Raw genomic sequence first — 17,406 nt, 5'->3', positions numbered from 1 at the left:
CCCGGTCTACCCTATTCTTATTCGCCGTTTCCTTATCCACTGCTCCTCCGCCCACGGTCCTGACAGTCAATCCCGCGCTATTTTTAGTTCCTAACGCACTGGGGCGGTACAGTGTGCGTGCTCGCGTGTCGTAAAACTGCAGGAAAGTCTTCGGCGCTCCCCGAAGACCGTCCTCGCTAAAACTGACCGCTTGCAGTTTGCACTCGTGGTGGTGTTCTCACTTGCCCGGATCCGTTCGTTGGCCAGAGTAGATTATGTTCAATTGAAAATTGAGCCAGCTGGCTCTCTATGTAAATGCAAATGTGGCGCATTCTTCGGTCGTCGTGAAGATGTGTGAATAGCCAAAGCAGTCCATGTATATATGGATATGGATATATGGATGTCCCGAAATGTCGTCCCGAAATGTCTGCAGACATTTCGAGTTGAGTGGAGATGCCTTGTGTAGTCGTAATTCATCACTGTATAAGGCAGTTGCTACTTAATTTCTAGCACGAACGTGCAGCGAAGTCGCGTTGTCTGTTAAATACCTATAAACAAAACAGTCATTGCCCGTCGTGGAACAATTACTTATGCGAAAAGTGAGCAATTAGAGTGGCGATGCATGACGAATATACACAAACTCAGGTTCGAGAAAGAACTCTGGCCTGGCGACACTCATCTTGTGCTCTATACAGTTCTCAGCGACTGGTATTTTGGACGGTGTACTTTATGGGATAAGAAGCGGCTGGCGCCATTTGCGCGGTGCTTTCCATATAAACACTGCAAAGCATCAAACAGTCCCAGGCTCCATGCGATTATGTAACCGACCCCGTTTTTGCTCGTGGCTCGCTTGCTGGCATACGAACTAACTAGTATCCGCCAGTTTTGTTAACATTGCACGCATGCTGCATAATGTTGCATAGATTAAGGCCTTTGGTCTATGGCCAATCGGACAGTTTTGTGGGTGGAGGAGGCTTGCATTCAAATTTATGGAGGATGGGAGGTGCAGCCGTGGGGATCCGACTCTTACGAATACGATAGCTCACCTTGCGTCGGCTCCTGTTGTCAGTAGCACTTGCATGCATACCCAGGATTAATATCGCTAGTTCCAATATCGTTAACGTAAATCAACATATAAGTTGTATGACATGCAAGGAATGCAATGCAAGGGATAACTTAAAAGGCGAGTGTTGACGAAGTGGAAAGGAAGGAGCAACATTCAATGGTGCTCTAAATTATACCTCGTCATTCTTTCCCGAGAATATCGATGTCCGTATTTACGTTTAGATTAATGACCATAAACATAAACAATTAACCGATGCTGTTAAAGACGTTTTGCTATGGACCCAATGACCCGATGCATACTTATGCCATGGTTATAACGCAAATAAGCGAGCACTTATTCTGGTTTGGACGTGTCCGACCTTCACCAATCATGTTATCCGGTCCCTGCAGCCGGCCCCCTGTTCCTTCCTTCTGCAGCCGTCACAACTCAGCGCGTATGCGAGTGTGCAGCGCTAAGCTACGCTTACAGCCATATGTAGTACTCAGCGGCCTTGGTCACTATTCGCGTCCATTCAGCGAGGAACTGACCTTCAGCCTCAGTACGCAATACGCAGGGGGTGCTGGGGCTGGCGTGCTATTCTGTCGAACATATTAACACGCTTAACTGCGGAACTGCCGGGACATTTGCGTCGTCTTCCTCCTGTCGCACCCAGTCTGTGACTGCAGAAGTGGGTCTCGTGTTCCACTGCAGCGTTTTAGTGCCGTATTCGTCACTTCCCGACCTTGCTGGGTTTCACCGATGGCAGCTGGCTGACAGCAGGCAGTGCACCGATGTGGGAATGTGGAAGGGGCAGGGTTGGGAGGGACGGCAGCGGCAAGGCTCTCCTTGGCACGTGAACCTTCTGTGCAGAATGAAACTGAAGAGAGGTGGGTTTGAACGGGGCTGAGGAAAAAAAGACGGTCATTTGGTGCCCGGAGGTGATTTAAGACTGTGATTTAAGATTATCACAGTCTTAGACGGTGATTTAAGATTATCTCTGATCGCAGGTGTATCTGTAAAGGTCGGAGACCTGCGACTGTCTGTCTCTGTGCCTGACTGTCTGTCTCTCTATTTCAGGTGTATCTGTGAAGGTGTAGGTGCTCAGTGTGTCTGTATGTCTTGCTGCCTATGCCAGGTGTCTCTGCCTGTGTGGCTGTCTCTCTATTTCCGGAGTGTCTGGGTGGGGGAGCTGCGGCTATGTCTTCGTGTCTGACTGTGTGTCTGTCTCTGTGTCTGTCTGTCTGTCTGTCTCTCTATCCCAGGTGTCTGTGAAGGTCGGAGAGCTGTAGCCATGTGTCTCTGTGTCTGTCTGTCTGTCTGTCTCTGTGTCTGACTGGCTATCTCTCCATTCCAGGTGTGTCTGTTTCCGGCTGTCTGTCTGTCTCTGTGTCTGTCTGACTGTGTGTCTGTCTCTATTCCAGGTGTGTCAGTGAAGGTAGAGCAGCTACGGCTATGCTATATGTCTGTGTCTGTCAGTTCCAGATGCTGTCTGTCCGTCTCTGTGTCTGACCGGCCGTCTCTCCATTCCAGGTGTGTCTGTGAAGGTGGGGGAGCTCTGTGTGTTTCTCTGTGTCTCTCTGTGTCTGACTGTGTGTCTCTCCATTCCAGGTGTGTCTGTGAAGGTCGGGGAGCTGCGGCCGCGGCCAGAGTTGGCCGACAAGGCGGACAGCTCGGCTGTGCCGTGCGTGTTCGCTCCCGACGACAGCCGCGTGGCCTGGTCCTGCGGAGACCGAAAGGTGGTCATCCTGCCCTGGAACAAGCACAAAAACTGCCTGTGAGTACCGGTGGGCCGTGAGCATACTACATTGTGTGTTGTTGATGAGTGGTGGTCAGTTAGGTGGGAAGTGCGACTCACGCTTCAACTGCACCCCATTACACGTAACGGTTACGGAAGTGTAGCCAACTGCGTATTTCTCACGCACTCGTTGCGTAAAACCGCGGCCGGAAGGGGAGAAGGGGCGAGTGACCTGGTGTGTGTGGGGGGGGGGGGGCTGTGGAGGGGGGTCTGCATCACAGGAGGTGTAAGATTCACGAGCGCTTGTCGACGGAGCGGGGAGGGTTCCGGTCTTTCTCTCCACGCTCCACGCGCAGTTGACAGCTGGCATGCCTAGTATCTGGGACGCCAATGGCTTTCGTCCAACAGTGCACAGTGCGCAGTGGACAGGGATCTGCCGGAAAAGTATATGCAGGGATAAGTGGGGCGTTTTGGATTGTGTGCAATAGACCATAGCAGAACAATGCCTTCCGTAAATGTAGCAAAACATTCAAAGCAGCTGGTAAAAGGCGCACTGCACCAGGCTGGGGCCTGTCGAACTTACTAAAAACCTGGCTACAACAACGATATATTCACTGTGACTTGCGGAACAATAGTCAACCACCTGTCTATTAATTGTGGTGTGTATACTGTATAGTGTATACCATATACCACTATATAAACTGGTCTATGTGAAGGTATGTATATGTATCCCTTTCCACATTGAAAACTTCTGTTGCCGGAACACTAGCGAATGAGGTACCCCGTTGCCATGCGTTCCAGTGGCGTGTTGTCTGTGGTCCTTTGTGAAGGTTTTTTTGTCGTTTCGTCCTTGGTAGCCCCAGACTCCGGGTCAATAGCGCCGGTCATTGACTGCCGTTGTCCACGCTCGGAACCAGGGCTCTTCGTGTAATGTTAATGCCACGGTATGGTTCGTACCAGCTCTGCTTCAGTGTGCACCACACGGCGGACGTTTTTTTTTAGTAGGCCACTAATCAATACAAAGTTCCAAAGCTTATTTACTGAGCCACCACTGCGACCTGGAGCTCCTTTGGCTACTGCCCATTTGTGGTCTGATTCGGTCCATTCCCTGGCTCCGCCTCTGTCGCCGCGTCCCGGTCAATAAGGGTGTCGGTTACATGGCTGGCCTGTCTGCTTTGACCTTTCCTATACCCTGCGCCATCGCGCCACCAGGTGATAAAAAACGCCACAAAAAGTGGTCCAAGTGGCGCGTGCCAGATCCCAACCGGATCAGACCTTCTCATCTACAAATTATTTCGTTATTTATTTGTTTACTGGCGAAGACTCACGTGGGCTCCAACGTGACCTGACGGCCGCGACCGCAGCATCGGTGTGCTCTGGTGGTAGCTGACGTTTCGGGTCTGCCTGCCAGGAATCCCAAACGTCAGGATGCGCCTCTATGCGTGTCAGCGAGTGAGGTGCAGACTGGCCCTGATTTCCTGAACGAGCGTTATAATTTTTTCCGATGGCTGTAGTCTATATCGGCCGTGTTCCAGATAACGGCGAATTTCTTGTATAAAATAAAGTCTTTGAGATAAATTCGCGTATGAGGATGATAAAGTAATGGCCATTGTACATTATTCGAGTTGTTGATTCTTTGTCAGAGAAAGCTCATTAATTCGTTGTGCACCTTATCATCGTTTACTGTTCAGCGGATGGTTTCTCAGCCGTCCTTAACCCGGCGGCCGCTGGGCCTCCGCGCCACCCGCCGGCCGCTGGGGGGGGGCATATAGTTGCCCCCCCCCCTTTACTTCTGCGACGATATCGTCGTAACGCGAAAAGATAGAGAAGCGAAACTTTGCACACATCTTCCTGAATACCTAGCCGAGGTTGTGTCAAAATTTGGTGTTGATCCCATTTGAAATGACGTCACAGTGACGTCATATGTGAAATTATAGATTTACGACTCTCATATTCCTCACGATACATCAGATATAGGGGACCGAATATAAACGACCGATTATTGGTCAGAAACTAGATGGAAGTGTAGTTAGATGTTTTAGGATGACAGCAGGTGCTGACTAGTTCATTTACAGTTGAGTTTCATGCTCAGCGTCGTCAGAAACGGTCCATATCGGAAAACGGCAAAACTTTATGACGTCACTGTGACGTCATCTTAGGTGCTACAACCACCAAACTTTTCTCAAACATTGCCTAGGTATTCATTTGAAGCTATGCCAAGTTTCACGTTCGTAGGTCATCAGGTTTTGGAGATATTTCACAAAACGTAAAGGGGGGGGGGCAACTTTATGCCCCCCCCCCCCCAGCAGCTCGTGGGTTAATTGGTAAAATCTGACGTCACATACCGTGAGACTCGGGTTGCGACTTGCGATTCGTTTCTGATGCAACACCGAAGAGGGAATAGCCGTTACTCGGTAGTCTTGTGTCTAGGTTCATTAGAAATACTGAGAAAACATGATGCCATGGTAGCATGATGAAACTGCATTGCGTTGCTCGTGCGGAGTACAATAACGATGAATCCTATCCTACCTCAGGCCTCTCCAGTTATTGGTTATACTTATAGGTATGATAGTGGAGGTCACATGCGATCCCAAATGTATTAACGTTTTTTAATATAAATAAATTTACAGCTAAATTACAGTTATCTTCTTCGCCCTTATGTTTTCATTCCTTACCGTAACTGGATTTACCTCCATGTCGCATTATTTTTTTCAATAAAATTCAACATGCTAAGGACAAAATTTCTCCTTTTTACGATCCAAACTCTTTGCAAACTCAGTCTGATCCCGTGTCTAATCTGACCTCATGTGACACTACGTGACCCGACCCCCTCTGACTCCGTGTTCCGCCGTGTTTCAGTGTGCGGGACAACTGCCGCGATGCGGACGGCAGCCAGCTCTGTGACCAGGAGGTGGTCCTCTCCACGGGCCTGGAGGTGTGCGCCATGGCCTTCTGGCTTGGCCTCCGTCAGCCCACCGACGGACGGCGCGGCTCCTGGAAAAGGTCAGTGGTGGGGGTAGGCGCGAGGGGAGCTCCTGGAAAAGGTCAGTTCAGTGGTGGTAGGCGCGAGGGGAGCTCCTGGAAAAGGTCAGTTCAGTGGTGGGGAGTGTGGAGAGGGGACGGGGAATGGAGAAGCTGGGAGAGGCGAGGCGACGGCCAGTGCCTGAGACTACAAAGTCATTAGTGCTGGCTGTTTTAGCACTACTATGTATAGCCAGGAGAATAATAGAGGAGGATGAAGCAAGCAAGAGTTTATAACTGAAAAGCTGGAAATGAGAGGTATCCCAAGAATACTCATCGTGAAAAGCGGGAAAAGGTGAGCTGTCATCAATAGTTGAATGTGTCTTCAGTCTCGCGTGTCATCATCTACACAGGAACCCGGAGTAGCGCGAAACCGTAACAATTAAACGATATTTGCTATCAATATCCTGTGACGTGGAACGCTTACAGATCCTATCAGCTGATGTAATGTCCGTTCCCGTGCTGTAATTTATCAGACGTCATCAGCTATCAGACATGTGTCAAATAACGTCACTGGCGTCACATATCACTGTTGTGACGCACGGTGTTAAGGTCGGCGTTGTGTGCTTGTCGGCCAGCGAATAATTGTGTGCGTAATTGCAGTAAGCATACGTCACACGAGTCGCTGGCGTAAAGAGGTACTGAATTAGTCATTAATACGGAGCGCAAGGCACTGGCTTGCAAAGATGCAGAGTCATTCTCCACAGTCTGTGCAGACTAGGTCGTCCCAGGTCCACACGTGTCGACACATACCATACAGTACAACGTCGCAGTACCTATTTACCTACATTCCTCGCCTTACCCAGAACCGCCAGTTGACTCGCGCTATCACAAATGTGTCAGTAAATAAGTGTTCGGGTTACCGATGATGACGCACGGCCCGGCGCTCTGACAGTCGTCAACGACACATGGCACTGTTGATTTAAACTGCGGTGAACCGAGCTACCGCGACCGAGGAGATGACCATAGCATGCTGTGAATGCTGGGGCCGGCAGGGAGGGAGCGGGCTCATCGCGCGATGGGCTGATGTTACTGGGCTCGCGGCTGGTGTCATGGGCCCGGTGCCCCTCACCCTGTCCCCCTCCTCCTTGACCCCCCTCCCCCCCTGCCGTACCGCTTCATACCGCCCGGCACCAGTGCAGTGGCCTGACTGTGGTATGTCCGTAAACAGTCAACACGCCGGGCTGACGCTCCAGTTCGCTGTGGCGTGCAGCGAGCATATCTGTGTTCTGGCCAGGGGACGAGTGGTGCTCTAAGGAGAGTTGCGAGCATATCGATGTTATAACTAAGATTATGGTGCTCTGACGCACTCACACCTGACCAAGGCCGAGGACAGCTCGGACGTCAGAGATCGTGTCTGCCTCACGGATGGGGTAGACGACGGCTGGCTTTACGTTGTATCACGTGCTGTCCCTAAACACGCCCTTATTTGTATTGAGTATGTTTATATTCCGTCCTCTGAGCGAAACTATGAGCGTCAACTCCAGCCGATGTCTGCAAGATTATTGGCCGTGAATGCAGATGTATCAGTTACGGGTTTCTTTACACTAAATTCTGTTCAGAATTATAGATCATGGCGGGAAACCTACTACGCCACATTCAAATAGTTCTGCTTAATCTTTGAGCTTTATGCTCATAAGTCATAACCCATGATCTTTTCCAATGAGCATTTCGTTTCATTGATGGCATTTCTGCCGAACTCGACTGCGCAATATACATTCGCTGTCGTAGTAGGAAGCGATTTAGAGGCGTCGGCCCTTCTCGATTGCAGGCCATTGAAGCAATCGGCTTTGTTCGGTCCATCAGCATCATTTGACAGGCGCTTAGATGCGCAACTAATATGACGTGTCTCGCTGATTTATTGAAAGCAGATTCTATTGCTCCCCTGAGTAGGAAGTGCGGTTGCCAGGTCAATTCGACCAAAGCTGAGTTATTATCATATGGAGTAAAGCTTCTTTATGAATGATTGGTGCTCATTTTTCAGCATTTTTCGCGGTCCTGTAAACGTTACAAACATTACCTAATGACAAACGTTACATAATGACAAATCAAGCGTTACCAATTTATAGGCTTCCTCTCTCGCGGACATTGGCCGTGCCGCCCACTGACTCGTGCAATTCGGGCCTCTTGCACAGGGCGGACCAGACGCTGATCCCATCTCGCACGCTGCCACTGGTCACTGGGGCTCGGGCGCGTGGGCCTGCGCATGGACCGAGCACGACAGGACTGGGTTGTTGAAGGGGGGGGGCACTGTATAGGCTGCCTGCTATTCCGAACGCAGGTTGTGCGGTGCTGGTCTTCGTACAGTGATGACTGAGGCTCTGTGTTGTGGATTGGTGGGATGACCTTCTGTTGATGTGAGGTTTGCACATCGCTCCAGGATAAGCGGATGTTAGCGAGCGTGATTAACCAGAAACTAATTAAGACCCATGTTAGCACCGGCGGCTGCAGGCCGGGCCGCCCGGACCTCCGAGCGGGCCATGTGGCGGCCGGCCGACCACGTGGCGCTCGGGGCTATGCCGGCACTGAGCTGGCTCATTGTAAGCGGCCCCGTGATTGGTTGTGTGGGCTCCTGCCCTCGGGGCGCCGGCGAGGTGACCTCGGGTCGGCGCACGGGGCTCGAGGGAGTTCGCTCTGGATGCTCGGCGGGGAAGTGCTCGCTGTGTGGGTGGAAGTGGTGCTCTGGCTGTGGTGTGGTGGTGGTGCACAATACAGCAAGTGAAAATATCTTAACTGGTGTGGAGAGGAGCTGGACCAGTGGAAAAGGGGACGCGACAGTGAACAGCAGCGAGTCTTCTCAGCGTGCGAGTAGCCGATCATTTCCTTTCATCCGGGACTCATAACACGGCCTCTTCCGGGGTGTGTGAGGGAGGCGGCCACAGTGTCTCGCCATCGAGTCACTGAGCTTAAACTCGTTCCCCGGGTCTTGCCATCGAGGCTCGGGTGCGGGGTCTCCGCTCAGACAGGGGTGCGACCAGTCGGCTCCGGCTAACCTTGCCATCGAGGCGCCGGAGTATCAGTTGATCTGTCCGATTACAGTGGTCTCGCCATCGAGAGGCTGGAATCGGGCAGCGGCTGGCGTCTTCCTCACCATCCTGATCTACCCATCGCTCTCCTACAGTCCTTGTCTATCATCCGGCTAAATAAGTGTCGTTGGCGTGTGAAATACCAGAGGACACGTGGCGACATTTCTGGTCCTCCGGGCCGGATCGCGACCAGTGACATCAGCAGGAGACGATGGGAATAGAAAAAGAAGAAGAAAAGGACGTCAGGGGGCCGAGTGCTCCCGTGGATAAAGATTCTAGTGACGCTAGAGAACAAGAACTTACCGATCTGCGAAGACTCCGGGGCAGCAAGCGGGCTGCCGCAACAAGAGCCTGCAAAGCGATTGAGGTGGAAATAGCCAGACGTGCCAATAGCAGTCGCATCCAGGAGGTAAACGGAAGGCTGAAAGAAGCTGTTGCTGCATTGAGAAAGGTACACGAGGATTACGAAAGCAAGCTTGATGGCGCAGAGTTCGAGGAAGCTCGAGAATACGCAGATCGATTCGAGGAAGAAGAACTAATTGTCCAGGGGAAGATCCAGCTGTACCTTCAAGAGTTGGAAGAAGCCAAGTCATCAGCTGCCACCTCCCGTCACACTCGAAGTCGTGCCAAGTCACACACGTCAGCAGGTACCGCTGTGTCAGTTCGATCCAGAGAGGCTGCTGTGGAACTGGAGGATGCTGATCGGAAGCTGCATGACATCAGAGCTCAGCTGGAAGAAAGCCGTCTTCTGGAGGAGCGGAACAGGGTGCTACAGCTCAGAATAGCTGAAGAGGCCCGCGACAGAGCTGCTCGGAAGTTACACATGTATCAGGCTGCGGAAGACGAATTGAACTGGGATCGTCGGCATGATTTCGACGAAGCAGCTGTCAAAGGAAGAAAGACATCTGCTGAAGGTGCGGGGGTAGATCAAGCTGCCGAACCACCGCATCGCACGAGCGTACCCGACTATGTGCCTGGTCCAAGACCACAACCACAAGGACCTAAGGCTGCTCCGGAAGTGGAGGTGGATGGTTCATCTCTGAACCCAGACAACTGGACATCAAGCAGCAAAGGGCAGGAGAAGCATGGGCATCCACCTCCTGGGATGTCAGCTTTTACCAACAGTGTTCCACGTCTTAATTTACCGCGGTTCACAGGCGAACCAAGTGAGTGGCCGCGCTGGATCAGTCTCTTCAGAGCACTGGTTCACGATCAGGCATCTCTCTCTGACACGGAGCGGATGGCGCATCTACAGCAAGCAGTAGATGGAGTCGCCCATCAAGCCATCGAGGGATTCTTGTTCGATGGCAAGATGTATCACCAGGCGTTGGCAAGGCTGCACGAGCGTTTCGGTCGAGAAGGCGACATCAGTCAAGCATATCTCAGTTCCATGTTTGCGACCCCAGCTCCTTCAATCAACAACATCGCCTCAGTGGAGAGGTTCAGTTCAGCTGTCAGCAACACTGTGCTGACGCTGCGCGCTCTGAACCACTACAATGATCTGAGAGCCATCGAGAATCTGCGTCGAGTGGTATTGAAGCTTCCTGCGGAGTTGTCCTACCAGTGGGGACGAGAAGTGCATCAGATGCATCCCAAGCAGCCCGATCTGGAGATCTTCAGCAAGTGGCTGGAGACAGAGACTGCCATCTTGAGAAACTCGGCCAACCATAACCGCGATCCAGAAAGAAAAAGGCCATCCACGAGTGCACGGGAGACCTCGGCGCGACGAACAACTCTGACTACGTCGGCCACGTCTTCCCAGACGGAAAACAACCGACGTCGCTGGTTCTGTGTCCTGTGCAAGGAACAGCACAAGCTTCAGGATTGCACGGAGTTCAAGTCGAAGACGGTGGAGGAGAGGCTGGTCGTAGTGAGCAAAGAACGGCTGTGTTGGGGCTGCCTGAACAAGGGTCACTTCATGAGGGATTGCCGCTCTGCAAGACGATGCAACTTGAATGGATGTAATGCATCTCATCACCGACTCATACATGTGGACAGAAGCGCTGCTGGCGATGAAGAAAGCCAAACAGAACCAAAAACAGTGGCACGAGAAGGAAGTCGCATCGTCGGCACGGCTCTCACAGAGACGACAGACACACTGCTGCAGTTGGTGCCGGTGCGGATTCACGGCCCAAATGGGGAGAGAGACGTAGTGGCACTGCTGGACCCGGGAGCGCAGACATCGCTCTGCTGTGAAGATGTCTTGGAAGAGGTTGGGGTCCCTGGAGTCCGAGAGAATCTGCAGCTACAGAACATCGAAGGAAGCGGTACCAGACAGTCGTCTCTTCGAGTTCAGCTGACGGTCAGTCCTCTGAGCACAGCAACCAACAGCAATCGAATCGTCGTGCCCGAGGTGTGGTCTGTGCCAAGGTTGAACGTGGCCCCGCCCAGCGTGAGCAGCAAGCAGCTTCGCAGCTGGAAGCACTTGCAGGACCTGGACCTACACCAGTACAACGGCGCACACGTCGAGCTTCTACTTGGTGCCAACATTCTGGAAGCTGTGCTGCAGCGAGAGGTCAGGGTGGGAGGCCCCGGAATGCCCGTCGGTATCCGGACAGACTTTGGCTGGACTCTGACGGGATCGATATCCACCCTGATTCCAAGCACAATGCGGCAAGTCATGTTCGTGCGTCGACGTGCTCCCGAAGACGCTCTGGAGGGTCTGCAAGAGTTGGTCCAAGACTGGTGGACGACCGAGGCCTTCGGCACCATGATCAACAGCTCTGATGCACGATCTCAAGAAGATCTCAGAGCTATGCGAATCTTGGATCAGCAGACCAGGAAGGTGGGGGACAGATATGAAGCTGGACTTCTGTGGGGTGAAGACGAACCGATGTTGCCGGACAACTGGAACCAAGCGTACCGACGTCTTCAGTCCATCGAGAGGAAACTCAACAAGCAGCCAGAACTGGCTACAAGGTACCAAGCCATCATCGACGGATATGTGAAGGATGGTCACGCAAGGAAGCTCTCAGCAGAAGAAGCGGACGAACCGAAGGAGAAGCGTTGGTATCTGCCACACCACGCAGTAGTGAACCCGAACAAGCCAGGGAAGCTGAGAATCGTCTTCGACGCTGCGGCAACATACCAAGGTGTATCACTGAACTCGAAGCTCATCACAGGTCCAGATCTACTACAAAGCCTTCCTGGGGTGATCATGCGCTTCAGGGAAGGTCTGATCGCTGTGACAGCGGACATCAAGCAGATGTATCATCAGGTGAGGATCCGGACAGAAGACCAGCCTGCATCGAGCTTTCTATGGCGAGATATGGAGCGACACCGCAAGCCTGACGTCTATCAGATGGAGGTGGTCATCTTTGGCGCGAAGTCATCACCGGCAACGGCCAGCTACGTGCTGAGAAAGGCACTTCTGGACTATGGAGCGGAGACAGACAAGGTTCTCAGCAGAAGTCCCGAGCAACTGGCAAAGTCGTTCTACATGGACGATTGCATGTTCTCTTGCATGACGGAAGACGCCGCCAAACAGCTTTACGCTGACGTGAAGGAGGCACTGGAGAGAGGAGGTTTTCACCTCACGAAGTGGAGAAGCAGTTCCCCCGCTGTGCTGAAAGGCGTTCCAGAGAGTGAGAAAGCCAGCGCCTCTGCGAGCCTATGTCTCAGGAGCTCGCACACCGCTGAAAAGACGCTGGGCATCGCATGGGAGGAAGACGAGGACACATTGGGGTTTCGTCTCCAAGCCAAAGAAGTGAGTGCAACCAAGCGTGGTGTGCTCAGCAAAGTGTCAACAATCTTTGACCCTCTGGGGATCGCTGCTCCTGTTACCGTGAGAGCAAAGATGATGATGCAGCGACTCTGGTGGAAACATCTGGAGTGGGACGAGCCACTACCCGAACCTGAGCTGAGCCAATGGTTGGAGTGGCTGAGTGAAGCAGAGAAGCTGAACGAAGTCGTGATGCAACGCTGCGTGAACCCCAGCGGCCCAGGGACACTGCGACGCCAACTTCATGTGTTCTGCGATGCGTCAGAGAGTGCGTTCGGCGCTGTGGCATACTGGAGGACAACTTCGAGCGATGGGTTACACCACTGTCGCTTCCTGATCGGCAAGTGCCGAGTCGCTCCACTGAAGCGACTATCAATTGTCCGTCTGGAGCTGCAAGCAGCCGTTCTTGGAGCGCGTCTGGTGGCTACCGTCCTCGGTGAGATCACTCAGCCACCGGATGACATCTTCTGCTGGACGGACAGCAAGGTCGTTCAGCAGTACCTTGGTAATGAAACCCGACGGTTCAAGACCTTCGTGGCCAACCGACTGGCTGAGATTCACGAGCTGACCCACAACGCGTGCTGGCTCCACGTTCCTGGGAAGCTCAACCCCGCTGACGACTGTTCCAGAGGGGTTTCGGTGCTCATGCTCAGTCAGGACGGCAGGTGGCTGACGGGTCCCACCTTCTTGAGGGAGGACGTCAGCCAGTGGCCACCTCAAGAGGAGCTAGCCCAGCTGGCACAGGATGAAGAGATGCGGGACGCGCTGGTATTCACGACTACCAAGTGCACATCAGAGGAACCGATTCCAGCGAGGTTTTCATCCTGGGGGAAGTTCAAGCGAGTCGTTGGATGGATGATGCGCTTTACGCGCAACATGAAGGCGTGTCTTTCAGGACAGCTGCCGAAGGCCACCGGACCACTCTCACGTTCGGAACTGCAAGCAGCGGAGGTGTGGGCCGTTGCCAGGGAACAGGCGCAGTCCTACGCTGAAGAAGTGCGCTGTCTGACGCAGCAACGGCCGCTGCCTACGTCCAGTTCTCTGCTTCCTCTGGCCCCGTTTCAGGACGAGGACGGCCTGGTCAGAGTCGGGGGACGCATCGGCAAGGCATGCATCTCGGAGGAAGCCAAACACCCAATCATCCTTCCACGGCAAAGTGAGCTGGCTCGGCTTGTCATCAAGCACGAACACACTCGTCATGGTCATGCAGGAGCTGAGCACACGCTGAACTTGGTGCGCCAGAAGTACTGGATTCCGCAAGGACGCTCAGCCATCAAGGCGCAGCTTCGTGACTGCTCCTTCTGTCGCCGTCGCAGGGCCGCCCCTGTGCCACCGCGGATGGCTGATCTCCCTCGGGAGAGACTGGAAGCTGGACGGCCATTTCGAAACGCTGGTGTCGACTTCTTCGGGCCGCTGCATGTGAAAAGATTCAGGAAAACAGAGACCCGATACGGACTGTTGGTGACTTGTCTGGCGACGCGAGCTGTACATCTAGAAGTGGCCCACTCATTAGATACAGACAGTTGTATCATGGCCCTCAGAAGATTCTTTGCTCGCAGATCGCAGCCGGAAGTCATCTTCTCAGACCGTGGGACAAACTTCGTCGGCAGCAACCGTGAGCTTCGTCAAGAGCTCCGAGGGGTTCTGGCGCAGATGCCAGAGAAACTGAGTTCCTACGAAATTGACTGGCGCTTCAATCCACCAGCCGCAAGCCACATGGGTGGGGTGTGGGAACGCATGGTCAGATCTGTAAAGACGTGACTGCAAGTCGTAGTCGGCTCACAGGTATTGACGGACGAAGTTCTGCTGACCGTGTTTGCAGAAGTTGAACACATGGTGAACAGTCGGCCGCTTACCTACGTAAGCTCCGACCCAACTGACGCCGAGGCGCTCACACCCAATCACTTTCTGTTGGGTCACGCTTCTCATCATCTAGCGCCAGTTCTGACAAGAAACGGAGACTTGAGCAGTCGTCGGCGTTGGAGACAAGCTCAAGCAGTCGCTGAGCACGTGTGGCGGAGATGGACGCGAGAATACGTGCCTACTTTGTCGCGCAGAAGCAAGTGGCACCGAGAAACCAGAAACCTACGCGAGGGGGATCTGGTTCTCATGACACACAAATATGCCCAGGGGGTCGTGGCCATTGGCTCGTATCACAAGAGTATTTCCTGGAGAAGACGACATAGTGAGGTCTGCTGAACTGAGAACCTCTGGCGGGAGAATCTACACCAGACCTGCAATCAAGCTATGCTTCCTAGAAGAGGACTGTCAGTGACTTTGGCGTCGGAATCAAGTGACGCCCAGGTCATCTCGCCAACGAGAGGCCGAACACCATCGACCCATCCGTCTACTCCCAGTGGCCTCGCCATCGAGGGGCTGGGAGAGACAAAAACATAGGCATCTCCGCAACCGTGAGGTGAGATAAACCAGCGGGGCTTACACGATCCTGACACATCGCTATCAAGCACTAGAGGACCAAGGGTCCTCTGAGTCTGGAGGCTCACCAGCGTCTCTCCATCTCCAACGTGGGAGGCATTAGCCTCCGCGAGCGCTGCAGCGGCCTCGGCGCAGGCGGCGGTGGCCTCCTCGGCCGCCTCAGCACCGGTGGCGGCAACCTCCTCGGCTACACCAGCTCGGGCGGTAGCTTCCCCGGATGTGGCGGTTTCTGCTTCATGGGCGGCAGCGATTCGTCTAGCAGCGACGACGTCGCCAGTTGCCTTGGTGCGTCGGTGGGGATATACCACTGATCCCCATCATTAATCGTTGTTTGACGAAGTTGAAGTGTTTTTTTTCTTTCTTCTGTTTCATGTCATACTTGCTTGTGTTTCAAGAAATAGCATCGTATTTGTTGGAATATGAAATGGTTTATATGTGTTAGCGACGCGATGTGTACGGCAGCACGCCGGTTACCTTTCGTGAGTGTTGTCCTGCAGTGCAACACGGTGCGGGGGGATGTTAGCACCGGCGGCTGCAGGCCGGGCCGCCCGGACCTCCGAGCGGGCCATGTGGCGGCCGGCCGACCACGTGGCGCTCGGGGCTATGCCGGCACTGAGCTGGCTCATTGTAAGCGGCCCCGTGATTGGTTGTGTGGGCTCCTGCCCTCGGGGCGCCGGCGAGGTGACCTCGGGTCGGCGCACGGGGCTCGAGGGAGTTCGCTCTGGATGCTCGGCGGGGAAGTGCTCGCTGTGTGGGTGGAAGTGGTGCTCTGGCTGTGGTGTGGTGGTGGTGCACAATACAGCAAGTGAAAATATCTTAACTGGTGTGGAGAGGAGCTGGACCAGTGGAAAAGGGGACGCGACAGTGAACAGCAGCGAGTCTTCTCAGCGTGCGAGTAGCCGATCATTTCCTTTCATCCGGGACTCATAACACGGCCTCTTCCGGGGTGTGTGAGGGAGGCGGCCACAGTGTCTCGCCATCGAGTCACTGAGCTTAAACTCGTTCCCCGGGTCTTGCCATCGAGGCTCGGGTGCGGGGTCTCCGCTCAGACAGGGGTGCGACCAGTCGGCTCCGGCTAACCTTGCCATCGAGGCGCCGGAGTATCAGTTGATCTGTCCGATTACAGTGGTCTCGCCATCGAGAGGCTGGAATCGGGCAGCGGCTGGCGTCTTCCTCACCATCCTGATCTACCCATCGCTCTCCTACAGTCCTTGTCTATCATCCGGCTAAATAAGTGTCGTTGGCGTGTGAAATACCAGAGGACACGTGGCGACAACCCAGAAGGTGCACAGAAGGCGTGTTCAAGATCGAGGGATATAAAAAGGAACATTTATGTTTCAGCCTAACAAGAGTGAGGTTTGCAGGAAGGTTCGCGATTCGAGCAGGATGCCCTCCAACTGCAGTGTTTGCAACTTACATAACTGGACGCTTCAATGATAAATAATCCATGCGGATCATGAACGTTTCATGCTAAACGGGCCACTGCAGAACTCTCCAGAGTGGAGTGTTTGTGGGCCGGCGCTCTTGCACGAATTTGGCCCAAGCGGTGACAATATGGCAACGGCGGTAGCGGAGAGGCACGCTGTTATTTCGATAATACCCCGGACAGGCTCATAACCGGCGCGGCGGCGATACCGAGCGTGCCGTGCAGATGAAATACGGTCCGCAAATATGCGGCACGGCGGCATTGCTGGAGAGCCGGGTAGTCATATTATCAGTCTGGCATTCTGCGGCGCTGTTTCATATGGCTGAATGGAAATAGTTGTAGACGCGGGACAACGGCTAAATTACAAAAGCGTGCTAAAAGACGGCATGCTGCGAGCAGGCAGACCGACAGACAGACCGACAGACACCGTCAGACAGACAGCCAGAGCCTTGAGTTTTATTGTCTCTTGCACCCTCCCGTTACGGCCTTGCATGATAGCCATGACTTGATGAGTTCCATGCACGATTTGCCGGCGGTTATGTGTTCACTCGTTCTGGCTAACGTTGGGGCCGACGCTAGCCTGAGGCGCTGGACTCTCGTAGCTGACCCCGTGGGCGGCGTTGGTAGCTGGAACGTCGGTGTCCGGACAAATTGCCGAAAGGCGATTTACCGAATGTCATTTTGCCGAATGCATTTCGCCGAATGTCATTTTGCCGATGTGCTTTTTGCCGACGTGTCAAAAAGTCGAAATGCTAAAAGTCGAAATGCCATTTGCCGACATGCCTTTTTGCCGAAATGCCAATTTGCCGAAATGCCTATTAGTCGAAATGTAAATTTGCCGAAATGCGATTTGCCGAAATGTCGATTAGTCGAAATATCAATTAGTCGAAATGTCAATTAGTCGAAATGTGAATTTGCCGAAATGTCAATTTGCCGAAATGTCAATTTGCCGAAATGTCAATTTGCCGAAATGTCAATTTGCCGAAATGTCAATCTGCCGAAATGTCAATCTGCCGA

The 17,406-nt window shown here is 53.3% G+C and overlaps 1 protein-coding gene across 2 annotated transcripts in view; it reads left to right on the top strand.

Moving 5' to 3' along the window:
• Positions 1-17,406, top strand: part of LOC122369232 (WD repeat and SOCS box-containing protein 1-like) — a 40,052-nt gene that overhangs the window by 12,111 nt on the left and 10,535 nt on the right. For both annotated transcript variants that reach the window (XM_043343803.1, XM_043343804.1), the window contains 2 exons: positions 2,633-2,798; positions 5,619-5,762. In XM_043343803.1, the coding sequence (XP_043199738.1) occupies positions 2,633-2,798; positions 5,619-5,762 (310 nt within the window). The remainder of the gene's footprint in view (positions 1-2,632; positions 2,799-5,618; positions 5,763-17,406) is intronic.

The sequence above is a fragment of the Amphibalanus amphitrite genome, unplaced genomic scaffold (assembly GCF_019059575.1).
Source record: "Amphibalanus amphitrite isolate SeventyFive unplaced genomic scaffold, NRLGWU_Aamphi_draft 001018F_arrow, whole genome shotgun sequence".
In the NCBI taxonomy this organism is placed as follows: Eukaryota; Metazoa; Arthropoda; class Thecostraca; order Balanomorpha; family Balanidae; genus Amphibalanus; species Amphibalanus amphitrite.
Note: the sequence above shows the minus strand (reverse complement) of the source record. Positions and strands in the feature narration are given on the sequence as shown.